The sequence below is a fragment of the Pelodiscus sinensis genome, chromosome 2, assembly GCF_049634645.1.
Source record: "Pelodiscus sinensis isolate JC-2024 chromosome 2, ASM4963464v1, whole genome shotgun sequence".
Classification (NCBI taxonomy): Eukaryota; Metazoa; Chordata; order Testudines; family Trionychidae; genus Pelodiscus; species Pelodiscus sinensis.
In genome coordinates this window covers 22,144,445-22,157,547 of record NC_134712.1, presented here as the reverse complement: position 1 = coordinate 22,157,547, position 13,103 = coordinate 22,144,445, and the positions used below count along the sequence as shown (strand labels likewise).

Sequence of the window (13,103 nt, the reverse complement as noted above, 5' to 3'; positions counted from 1 at the left end):
GGGCTGCACTTTTCCATTATATTAATGGAGGAGATGCAGGGTCTGGGATGGATGTTGGGTGCAGAAGGGTAAGGGACTGTGGTGCAGGAGAGGGTGTGGGATCTGGGACAGAGTTTGGATGGAAGGGGTTGTGACCTGGGACAGGGGTGCGGGGTCTAGGAGGGGGATATGATCTGGTACATGAGTGCAGAAGGGAGTACAGAGATTTGGGTTGTGACCAAGGGCAGGGGATTGGGGTGCAAGGTCTGGGAGGGAGGAGGAGTGCAGGAGTGGGGGAGAAGAGTGCTTAGGTTACATGGGGCAAGACTGCAGAGGGTTGGTGGATGGGATGCCAGAGACAAGTTCTGCCAGGCAGCACTCACCTAGGTGGCTCCTGGCCAGCAGCCCAGCAGATCCCTCAGGCAGACTGTCTGTCTTGCCCCCAGCTGCAGGGGCCATATACAGTTGCTGTGTGCCCAGAGGGATGGGTACTTTGTGCACAGCCTGTCCTGCAAATAGGCAGCTTCCAGTTTCCAGCAAATGGAAGCTGCAAGATTGTACTAGGGGCTGGGGCAGTGCACAAAGACTCTCCCCCACCTGATCTCGGACTTGCAGCATTCGCAGAAGCACACGATCATTGCAGTGGTGGCATGTGGAGTGAGGGAACAGAGGAGCCTGGTGGAAGCTCCTGCTGGACCATGGGCTGGATTTGGTAGCTTAGCATGCTGGATCTGCCCCATGGGCTATATTTTGCCCTCCCCTGGACTAAATATTTTGCCCATCCCTGGACTAAATGATCTAGTGGTCCCTTTTTGCCTATGACTTTATTGTCACAAAATTGGTAAATTATACAAAAAGATTATCAATATTTAATTTACTAAAAGAAGTATTAAAATCTTGCAATTTCCCATTTATTGCACCAGCAATTTTTATAAATACTTTGTATAAAACATCAGCATTCTGTAGCTTTAATTCTTACCTTCTACTTTTAGAATGGCAAGGTATATCATGCTTAAGACTGTTTTCTTCTATCTGCAATGTATGGTTGAAAGATCCATCAAGTTCTTGCACTGTCACTTTAAGAGGACCCTGAAAAAAATTAAGATAATTTCATTATTAGTATTAGAAATTAATGCATCTAATATAAATGTAAACCTAATATTAATAAATGTGTATACAGAAATAAATGTATATCAATAATGATTTGCAAACAAACTATGGAAAATGGTTCTTACCACGTATTTCTGGGTCCCAGGAGAAGTATAGTCTTGCTTTATTTCCAATTCCAATACATTTCGTTTTCTATTAAATGCAAAACTGCCATAAAATTTTACCACACTACTCTGATCCCTAATAAACTGTATAGGAATCTTGAAGGACAAAAGATAGTATTTATAAATAAAAATAACTTTTATAAGGTTTATAGTCTCATGCTTTGCACTAGTTTTATATTTGAATGTCACAGTACAAAGAAATCCAAAGAAAAGTGGAAGGGTAAAAATATGTTGGACTCCCTTCCATCCTATCAATGAGAGATAAAAGCAGCATGCAAAGGAAGCACCTCAGGAATATTTTTAAAAAGTCTTATTGAAATTTTTATATGCAGAAAGCTCAACAAAATGAATTATTGACAGAATACTTAGTACTGTGAAAGGCAGTAAATAGTTTCCACTGACAAAATAAAAAACAAGTCATAATGCAAAGCTGTATTATTTCGCACTCCCATAGATGTTCTTGAGTATCATCTAGCACAAAGGTACCCTAACTGAGGGATGTTACCCTCTTAGGAGGGTGTGGAGGAATGAATGGGGTGCAGCAGGGACTGGATCAGCTACCACAGGGGGCAAGGAGGGAGCCCTTCCCAGCTCCTCTCCATCCTTAGCGCTGCTCTGTTCCCTTCCTCCCCCATTTGTGTCTCCAGTGCTGGCTCCACATTCAAATGTAGAGCCTCAGTGAAGCCAGCTGCCAGGATCCTGTGCGTGCCAGGACGAGGCCCTCCTATGAGCTCCAAATTTAAATGAAAAGTCATGGCGGGGAGATGCAGCCAACTCTCCAGGTGGGCAGCATTTAGCAGGTAACATTAACCAATAAGCATAATCTTATCAGTAACCTGTTAACTGGTTAAATTCTAATATCCTTAAAATCCATTATGAAATATTTCACTACAGAAATGTGATATGCTCTAAAATTACTTGGAAGCATATAGATATTTATGTATTATCATAGTATTGTGGAAGAGTAATCTTGTCTTGGGGTGTTTTTGTGTACTCAGAGTTATATAAAATATTACTTATGGGAAAACTAAGAACAAATGAATAACTCCCACATACATTAAACTGAGTTTTCTCTACTTAGTACAATTATATGGCACATGAGGGGTCCTTAGCCATAACAATCTGTCTCAAATTTTCTTTAGATTAGATCCTTTGGTTACCGTCCCCAACATGAAGAGCTCCAAGAAGCTCAAAAGTTTGTCTCTTCCAGCAACAGAAGTTGGTCCAATAATGGCATTATCTCACTTATCTTGTCCCTTTCATAATGAATGAATAAAATATGAACGAAACAGATACATTTATTTTTAAAGTTTAGGGCTCACATTGATCTGAAAAAGTACTGTTTCCAAACTAACTTCATGGGGATCTGAAACACCACTGAGTATGAGCATATATTATCAGCATGAACTATTATCAACAAGTTTATAACACTAACACCAGCCATCCCAAATTATTTATTACTAGTCTGTTTTCAGCTATCAATCTGCTATCCCATGTTACTGTTGCCACAGTGATTTACTAGAAATCACAGCTAAAAATGCACCAGACATTTAAGCATTTACCATGTCAGACTTCAGCATATTTCTATGGGCAGTACCTCCGGCTCTTTGTAGAATAGTTTGGCCTTTCTTTCTACCAGAGTGCACGTGCTTCTTTCATAATAATTTCACTACTGGTAAAACTGACAAATACTGCAACTCTTTCTAGTCTTGAAAAGCAAAAAGCACCCAGAAAAAGACAGCATACTGTAAGTTACTATGAAAGGAATTTGAATAAATAGTTTGTGCCCATTTGTAATGCAAATCCCTTTGTTTCTAACTCTTTTAAAAATTTAGGTATTTCATATCTTTCTGCACATTCCTTTAATAGTGCCAATGAAAAGCTACATTTGTTCTCACTTTAACAATCCAGAACTAGAATGAAAAGGATACACCCACTGCTTTATTAAAGGCTGGATGTCTTTGCCAGAGACATTAGAGATGGATTTCAAAAATCCAGATGTGGAAACCAGCATCTGACTCCACATGTGAGACTGGAACTTCTGAGACGAGGCAGTGCTGGCCAGACTCAACAATTTGTTGAAAACCTAAAATGACAGAATTTTTTTAACATATTTGAATACTGAATTACATATTTTTATCTTGGTTGTCTTCAAGAAACATTAATACCAATCAGCTCACACTGAAACATTTACCTTAAAAAATCCCTTAAAAAGGGGATTTCAGAAACTCATGTTGTCACTATCTGAAGTTGGATTTTGCAGTCAAATGCAGAAACAAGGTTGCTAGTAACAGGTCAGAGACCTAATTCAAAGGAAGCTGCAGTATCAACATTATCTTATTAACAAACAATGAAAAGGAAAAAAAGGAAGCTAAACACTATTTTACCGTTTCTCATCTTTGCTCACCACCCATCATCAATCATACTTTAACAGGCAGCTTTTTAATAAATTTACATGGAGTTGAATGCAGAAATGAATTTCAGTATCTATTATCTAGCTATAAGCCTTTCTAAAGCACAGGACTATAAATGCTTTGAGAGCTTATAGTTAAGGTTACCATCAACAACAATCATTTTCTTTTTCACAAATGTGATAACACATATAAAAAAGTAGAGATTATCCTTTATCTCTCTTTTACACATAAGGATGCATTCTCCAATAACTAACTTAATTGTGTGTGCATCCTTATAAAAAAATCTTTTATGATTTTATCTCATGTAGTACATTACTGTGTTCCAACTAAAAGTCTATTTAAAACTTGATTGTACCTTTGCTATAAAAAAAATGAACTTCTAAGGCTATCTATTGTAAAATAGGTCACTGAATTTATTTCTCAGGACAGTAAACTGCTGTATTTAAAGTGCACACAGACTGGCTAACCTTGTGAGGAGGGCTTTAAACTAGGTTCGACGGGGACAGGTGAGCAAAGCCCACAGGTAAGTGCTGAATGTGCGGGACTGGGAGATGGGTTGGAAATGGGGGGGACTACGGCCTATAATGGCAAGGAGAAAGGAGGGTCAGGGCACAACAGGGAGGCAAGATCAAATCAGTATCTTAGATGCCTATATACAAATGCAAGAAGTATGGGTAATAAGCAGGAAGAACTGGAATTGCTAACCAATAAATACAACTATGATATCATTGGTATTACAGAAACCTGGTGGGATGGGACGCATGATTGGAATGTTGGTATGGAAGGGTACGGCTTGCTCAGGAAGGACAGACAGGGAAAAAAGGGAGGAGGGGTTGCCTTGTATATTAAAAATGTACACGCTTGGACTGAAGTGGAGATGAACGTAGGAGACAGCTGTGTAGAGAGTCTCTGGGTTAAGCTAAAAGGGGTAAAAAACGAGGGTGATATCATGCTAGGAGTCTACTACAGGCCACCTAGTCAGGTGGAAGAGGTGGATGAGGCCTTTTTTAAACAATTAACAAAACTATCCAAAGCCCAAGATTTGGTGGTGATGGGGGACTTCAACTATCCAGACATATGTTGGGAAACTAACACAGCGGGGCACAGGCTATCCAATAAGTTTCTGAACTGCATTGGAGACAACTTTCTGTTTCAGAAGGTTGAAAAAGCTATCAGAGCAGAAGCTGTTCTGGATTTGGTTTTAACAAACAGGGAGGAACTAGTTGAGAACTTGAAAGTGGAAGACAGTATAGGGGACAGTGATCATGAAATAATAGAGTTCATGCTCTTAAGGAAAGGTAGAAGGGAGACCAGCACAATTGAGGTAATGGATTTCAGGAAGGCAGATTTTGATAAGCTCAGAGAACTTGTAGGTAAGGTCCCATGGGAAGCAAGACTGAAGGGAAAAACAACTGAGGAGAGTTGGAAGTATTTCAAAGGGACGTTGTTAAGGGCCCAAAAGCAAACAATTCCGCTGTGTAGGAAAGATAGAAAATATGGCAAAAGACCAGCTTGGCTTAACAAGGAGATCTTGCATGATCTCAAAATAAAAAAGGAGTCGTATAAAAAATGGAAACTAGGACAAATAACAAAGGATGAATATAGGCAAGCAACACGGGAATGCAGGGGCAAGATTAGAAAGGCAAAGGCACAAAATGAGATCAAACTAGCTACAGGCATAAAGGGAAACAAGAAGACCTTTTATAAATACATTAAAAGCAAGAGGAAGACCAAGGACAGGGTAGGCCCACTGCTTAGTGAGGAGGGAGAAGCAGTAACAGGAAACTTGGAAATGGCAGAGATGCTCAATGACTTCTTTGTTTCGGTCTTCACCGAGAAGTCTGGAGGTGTGCCTAACGTAGTGAATACAAGCAGAGAGAGGGTAAGTTTAGAAGATAGGATACACAAAGAACAAGTTAAAAAACACTTAGGAAAGTTAGATGTCAGCAAGTCACCAGATCCTGATGAAATGCATCCCAGGATACTCAAGGAGCTGATAGAGGAGGTATCTGAGCCTTTAGCTATTATTTTTGAAAAATCATGGCAGACAGGGGAGATTCCAGAAGACTGGAAAAGGGCAAATATTGTGCCCATCTATAAAAAGGGGAATAAGAACAACCCAGGAAACTACAGACCGGTCAGTTTAACGTCTGTCCCAGGGAAGATAATGGAGCAGGTAATTAAGGAAATCATATGCAAACACTTGGAAGGTAATAAAGTGATAGGGAATAGCCAGCATGGGTTTGTGAAGAACAAGTCATGCCAAACTAATCTGATAGCTTTCTGTGATAGGATAACGAGCCTTGTGGATAAGGGAGAAGCGGTGGATGTCATATACCTAGACTTTAGTAAGGCATTTGATACGGTCTCGCATGATATTCTTATTGATAAACTAGGCAAATATAACTTAGATAGGGCCACGATAAGGTGGGTGCATAATTGGCTGGATAACCGTAGTCAGAGAGTGGTTGTTAACGGTTCTAAATCCTGCTGGAAAGGGATAACAAGTGGAGTTCCTCAAGGGTCTGTTTTGGGACCCGTACTGTTCAATATCTTCATCAATGATGTAGATATTGGGATAGAGAGTACGCTTATTAAGTTTGCAGATGATACCAAACTGGGTGGGGTTGCGACTTCTTTGGAGGATAGGGACATAATTCAAAATGACCTTAGCAAGTTAGAGAAATGGTCAGAGGTAAACAGGATGAGGTTTAATAAAGAGAAATGCAAAGTGCTCCACTTAGGAAGGAACAATCAGTTCCATACATACAAGATGGGAAGTGACTGTCTAGGAAGGAGCATGGCGGAAAGGGATCTAGGGGTCATAGTGGACCACAAGTTGAATATGAGTCAACAGTGTGATGCTGTTGCAAAAAAAGCAAATATGATTCTAGGTTGTATCAACAGGTGTGTTGTAAGCAAAACTCGTGAAGTCATTCTGCCGCTCTACTCTGCACTAGTTAGGCCTCAGCTGGAGTACTGTGTCCAGTTCTGGGCGCCACATTTCAAGAAAGATGTGGAGAAATTGGAAAGGGTACAGAGAAGAGCGACAAGAATGATTAAAGGTTTAGAGAACATGACCTATGAAGCCAGGCTTCATGAACTGGGCTTGTTTAAGTTTGGAAAAAAGAAGATTAAGGGGGGACATGATAGCGGTTTTCAAATATCTAAAAGGGTGTCACAAGGAGGAAGGAGAAAATTTGTTCCTCTTGGTTTCTGAGGACAGGACAAGGAGTAATGGGCTTAAAGTGCAGCAGGGGAGGTTTAGATTGGACATTAGGAAAAAATCCCTAACTGTCAGGGTGGTCAAATATTGGAATAAATTGCCAAGGGAGGTGGTGGAATCTCCCTCTCTGGAGATATTTAAGAACAGGTTAGATAGACATCTGTCAGGGATGGTGTAGACGGAGCTTGGTCCTGCCTTGAGGGCGGGGGGCTGGACTTGATGACCTCTTGAGGTCCCTTCCCGTCCTATTATTCTATGATTCTATATCAGGGTTGACTTTTCTTCTAAATGACTATAAATGATAAGTTGCCGTTTGGATAATATATGAAGGAACACACTATAGGCTGCTGTTATCCCAATTCAAACAAGAGCTAGAGTTGCATGTTTTGTCCTATACAGTATTTTATCATTATCCCTATTGTTGAATAGGAAAAAACATCTCTAGTGACAAGAGAAGATGACTGCATTCAGAGTTCTCAGCTATTCTGTGTCTTCCATTATTAACAATGGCACATTTTTAATTATAAAATCGTAAAATGTAAAAAGAGAAATCTCACAAGTATTTAACTGTTCAAAGTAAAATCCAACTTTATGATGTAAAAATTGCAATTTCCTACTCAAGTACTTTATATATATACTTATATGCTCCTGTTAGTCCTGCAAAGCCAAGAGAGCTAAGAGCACAAGATCCATTCTAATTGTTATGGTTTATTATTTAGTTATAATAATGATGCGAGGAGCCCATCATAGGCCAGGATCCTGGCTGTTCTCTTTTTTGTGCAAAAAAATTTGTTTACTAAGTTTCAAGCACTAACTCCACTGGAGGCAATGAAATTCTGAAGATATCACTTAGGAGATAATTTGGGGTTCAGAGCCTTTATTCCTATTTGTGTCAGTGAAGGGAATAGCCAAACCCTGCATCATAATTCAGTTTACTTGTACTAGGAGTACATTTTATTTTGAAGTTAGACACATGAGCAAAAATGAAACCCCGTGATTTTTAAAAAGTCACTTTCAAGAACATAATTGCAGTTAAAGATAAAAAGTTGAATATACCTTGTATAAGCATTAACCACCTACTTGTAGCATGAACTCCATACTGATCCTGTTTTCTATCAATCTCATAACAAGATGGGCTTTACATTGGAACATAGTGTAATATTCCCAGGACAATGTGTGAGGGTGTTTTATAGAAAAATGTAGATGCGATGCAGGGCTGAAACATTAAATCAAAATAATTTAATGTATTTTCTGTTCTGAAATTGATGGCAAAAAGTCCACAACAGTTACTGGTAAACAAGATATGCAGTATTTATTCAGATTTCTACTCATTTAAGACGACAATGCACCATGGGCTTACTTATGAAAAAGTCTACAATTTTTATAGCATAGAGATAGGTTATGCATAGTACAAAGAGCAGTACAGAGAATAAAGTGAGAGAAAACTACAGTTGGAGTAGTAACAGGCTACTGCTGGGGGGGGGGGGAGCTAATTGCCTAGGGGCTCAGACAACTTAAAAGGACCCATGATTCCCCACAGCTGCTGCACTAGCAGCAGCTGAGAGCTCCCTGCCATTATTATATTGAGGAAAATGAAATTGCAGCAGAATGGAGCACCCAAGGCTGCCAATAGGGGTCAAAAGGGACAGCTACCCATGGCCCTTTAAAATGCCACCAGAGCAGCGCAGGTTGGGTAGCGCTGAAAGGTTGGCTGAGGGAGTCTGGCCCCCAAACTCACCCCTTCCACCTCAGAGGTGCCTAGAGCCACTTCCCCACCTTGTCCAATGGCCCAGCGTTTCTGTTGGGAGCCCTGAACAGTAATGTAGTTGTCCAGCAATAAACCATGGTGGAAAGGAAGTACGTCATCAGACTACTGAGAACTGTCCATAGCTTTGGGCCCCCATCCTTCATTTAAAAGCAATTTGATTGAAATAACTGTATGCTTTCCAAATAAATCTTTGTTTAAATATATAGAAATTGCAGTTTCATTTGAAAGCCAATCTCTGCAGTAAAGCTGCTCATAAATTGTAAAATGGCTAGAAAACAGATTTTTGTTTAAACCACACAACGCAGCATATCCTCTCTTATTCTATACACAAATGGTTCCAAACTGCTGGGTCACCGGCTGGTGCCAGGCCTATTGCGGAGGCTGGGGCTAGGGTACACCGCCCAGCGTTTCCCTTCTCACTGCAGCTGTTGGGAGAGGTGTGTCCTGGCCCGCCTTTCAGCCAACCAGCACCAGGCAGGGCCAGGGTCTCCTCCCGGACATGAAACAGCAGTTTGCTGTGTGGCAGGAGGGCCATGTGGATCCCGACACAGCAGCCTTAGAGCAGCTGTGACACAGGCAGCAGCACTCAGCTGGTGGCTGGGAGGCGGTGCAGGGGTACGTGAGGGGGGGCAGGGCAGGCACGGTGGGCTCCAGGAGTGGAACTAGTGCTGGAGAGGGTTCTGGGTGGAGGTGGAGGGGTTCTAAGAAACGGGGGGCTGACGCTGGGGGGGACACTGGGGTGGGGAGCTGGCACTGGGGGGCTTTGGGTGCGGGGTTAGTAGTGGGAGGGCTACAGGGGCAGAGCTGGCACAGGGGGGCTCTGGGGAGGGGGCTAATAATGGGGGCTGGCACCGTGAGGAGGCTTGGCGGGAGGGGAGAAGAGGAGAATTGGGTGCATGAGTTACGAGAACTACAGAGATGCCTTGAACAGCTGGCTTCAGCTGTGGCAGCCACCCACCACGTGGCAGACATTTTCCTTCATTCGTGAGGAAAATAGCTTGTGTGGTATACAGACTTTATATTTTAAATGGGCTTCTTCTTGATAAGATTTAAAATAACTTTTAAAAATAAGCTGCTTGATCTATAGCCCAGTTCAAAAATAGAAGTTACTCTAATTACCTTATTTGTAAAATAAGAAAAATAAGAACATTTGCCTGTTTTTAATTAGTCGAGAAGGACCTACAGCCGATAAATTGTATAAGTCTGAATTTATTTTTGTTTGGCTGATGAATTCATGTTCAATGGCTTGTTTGATTGTGCTAGAGCTTTGCCCTTTTTATAAAGTGTTTTATACTGAACGTTCCATAAACTGGTGACATCTTAAGACATTCAACCCAAAAGTGATGTTATGTACCTGGATTTTTTACATTATTTTGGGGGGGGGGGCAGGAGAGGGGTCACAGATCAACAACCTCTGTGATGTGGAAAACATAGAATATTTTTAAATTGCTGCTTTAAAATTTCCCAGATTTATGCTCATGAGCAATGACCTAATTCAAACTTGCATGGCTTCAAAGCAGGCCTTCCACCTATTTTTTCCAAACTTGGTAGACAGAGGAGGAAATGCAAGGCAGAGTGAGCAAAATTGTAAACCTTAAGAATCAACGACTAAGCTAAGAAGCCTCACCTTTTGGATAAACAGCCAGCCAAGGAAAAATTCACCTTATGAGAATCTCCTGGCCTTGGAGAGAAAGTATCTCCATGCATCTGAAGGAGGCACAGTAACTAGTGCTATGCCAGCAGACCATCATTTGGCTCCTTGTCTGCTGTTCCAACTCCTACTTTACATGAGCCCAGCCTAACATGAGAATTTAAGAATTCCCAAACTTCTTGTTATCTTAAGTAACACATTTTTCTTTCCTTATCTTTTGCCTTGAATTTAACTGGAAATTATAAACATGAAGGCAACCACATTTTGGAACCTTTTACAGCATCTATAAAGACTAATGGTTTTTGCACTACTTTCGTGATTTAACTCAAATCCAATAGTGATACTGACTTATGTGACAGGATACTGACAATATTTTATGTTCACATACACACCCCAGCTATGCATTGTAAACCTGCACGCATTGTCTATATTTTCTTATTTTCTCTATCCCAAGAAACTGAGAGGTCATTTGAATCTACTTGGATTTTTGTAGCAGCTAAGCACTGTAAAGCTAGCAACCCCACAATCAAGACTGTCCAAGAAGAGCCATAATCTGTGGGATGTAAAGAAGGATGAAGTGCCCATTTAATCGATATGCAGCTTCACTTTATAACACATATTCCTATTGCAATAAACTGTATTGTTTCTCTTTTCAGGATTTAAAGAAAACCATTTGAATCTAGAACTAGTAATAATTGTGTTTGCTGTGAGTGAATTAGATGTATTTGCAAAAAATAGGTTTTTCTTAATGAAAAAGACTCAAAAGTAACTATGGAAATTAACTGTATTTTGGCCACATTCCAACTAGCTATTGAGAGGGAAACATCAGTGCTAAAACTTAACTCTTCTTCACTAGGATGCCTGAGAATTAAGTGAGCGATCTTTCTAGTCAGTTCCTACAGCCATGAACAACAGAGTTAATTTTCTTTCCCAAAGGTATCTCTGAGAACTGGGTGTCTAATTAGCTTTCCCCATCTCCCTGACATCCTAGTAAATTTCACAGAATGACAGCTCTTAACAACCAAAGACCAAAAAAGACTCTTCATCATACTGATTCTTTGCAGCATACAATAACAATGTACGATTTTGCTCTAAGTGAAAACTGAAATACATTTGGAGTCAATGTTTTTAATTATTTAGAGTGTCTTAACTACAGAGCCTGCTTCCTATTTATATTTAGATAGCAACATCTGTTTTAGTTATTAAAATTTAAGAGATTAATAATAGTGGTTTAATTTATATCAAAGGTATAAAATGACCTAATACTCTAATGAAAGGCATTATATATATTATGATTTTATGAAAGAAATGTCATTTTTATATAGATGGTATCCATCGGGGTGTTAAAAATCGGGTTTTTTGGTAAACGTGTAACTGCCAGCCCCACCCTGTATCAGAGGCAGCAGTACGAAGGGAGAAAGGAGCAGGCAGGAGCTGGTGCTCATGAGGAGCCAGCTTTTAAGCTGGCTCCCTGCGAGCATTGGTTCCCACAGAGCCGCCTACCCTTCCCCCCCAATGCCTCTGTATCAGAGGCAGTGGGGGGGCAGGGGGAAATGCCCTTTACTGTAATTGTGAAGGTTAGCCATTTAAACAAATACACTATCACATCCCTAGTGTCCATTTAATTCCTAACCAGGGATCAGAATTGCATGTAATGGGAACACTTACAATTTTAAGCACTTTAGAGCAAGGTACTCTCAGTTACACAATTCTAAATCCAGAGTGAGTCCATTGAAACTAATGAGGTTACAACATAAAGCAGTTTGTTGGCTTTCAAAACATGCAATATTTTTTTTTCAGTGGCTTCCCCAAGCCCCACTCATCTGAAGTCAGCTTCTCGGAAGTGGAGAATATGTTGCTGTTACAATTTTAGCTGCCAATAAAAAACAAAAACAAAAGAACTCCAACACTAAATCAAATTCCACTCCGGCACATCCTATTTAATTTAACAAGATATCCACCAGGCTAGGAAGCCTAAAAGTAGACATAACAGCTATGCCTTGTTTTCCAGAGGTGTGCGTAGCAAGGCCAGCTCACTACTTTGCCTGCTTTGCTATTTGTGAAAAAGCAGGGCACTGAATTAAAGAAAAACCCAACATGAGCTGGAAGGCAAAGTGGAGTAATGGCCTGGAATGCACATGCAAGCTGATTCTGAGACTGTCAACAGCCATACAACATTGTGTTGTTGAGGTATTACTGAGGCAGGAAATTGGTTGTTAATTACATTCCAGTCCTCATTCTGAAAGATCTTTATTTTTTCTCTTTTTTTTAAATCAATGTATAATTGTTAAATGGGTATTCTGAGGCAATGAGTTCTGATTTTAAACCAAAACAAAATCTGGATGTGCATACACTCAATAGCAAAAAAGCATTCCTGCAGATGGATGAATGCAGAAAAGTATTCCAGACATTCTCCTTTTCTTGGTAGGCAGTGGTTCTTAACAGCTGGTCTGCTGTTTAGTTTCATTTTTCTAATTAACAGGACAAAGGCTCAGCATCAAAAGAGAAGAAAACAAGACATGGTATCAGAAACAAGAGAGCAAAGAAAATCAAATCCAGTCACCAATTTCACCATAAATTTTGTGTAAAAAAACCCTAAAAATGATTAAAAAAGTCATTGTAAAAATGGCAGGAATTAAGTTTTTAACTCCTTTTTTCTCTCATGTCCCTGGTTTTCACAGCAAAATTAAAACATTCAATAAAAATAACTGTCCTTATATTTTAAAATTAGAGATTCATAAAACAATAGTGATAAACTACCCCCACAATGTACTTTATAAGGCTTTAGGCA

The 13,103-nt window shown here is 40.2% G+C and overlaps 1 protein-coding gene across 2 annotated transcripts in view; it reads right to left on the bottom strand.

Moving 5' to 3' along the window:
- The window catches only part of TAF2 (TATA-box binding protein associated factor 2), a 116,328-nt gene that overhangs the window by 66,525 nt on the left and 36,700 nt on the right, over positions 1 to 13,103 (bottom strand). For both annotated transcript variants that reach the window (XM_014577326.3, XM_014577327.3), the window contains 4 exons: positions 7,974 to 8,109; positions 3,185 to 3,339; positions 1,215 to 1,329; positions 959 to 1,068 (listed from right to left, as the gene is read on the bottom strand). In XM_014577326.3, the coding sequence (XP_014432812.1) occupies positions 959 to 1,068; positions 1,215 to 1,329; positions 3,185 to 3,339; positions 7,974 to 8,109 (516 nt within the window). The remainder of the gene's footprint in view (positions 1 to 958; positions 1,069 to 1,214; positions 1,330 to 3,184; positions 3,340 to 7,973; positions 8,110 to 13,103) is intronic.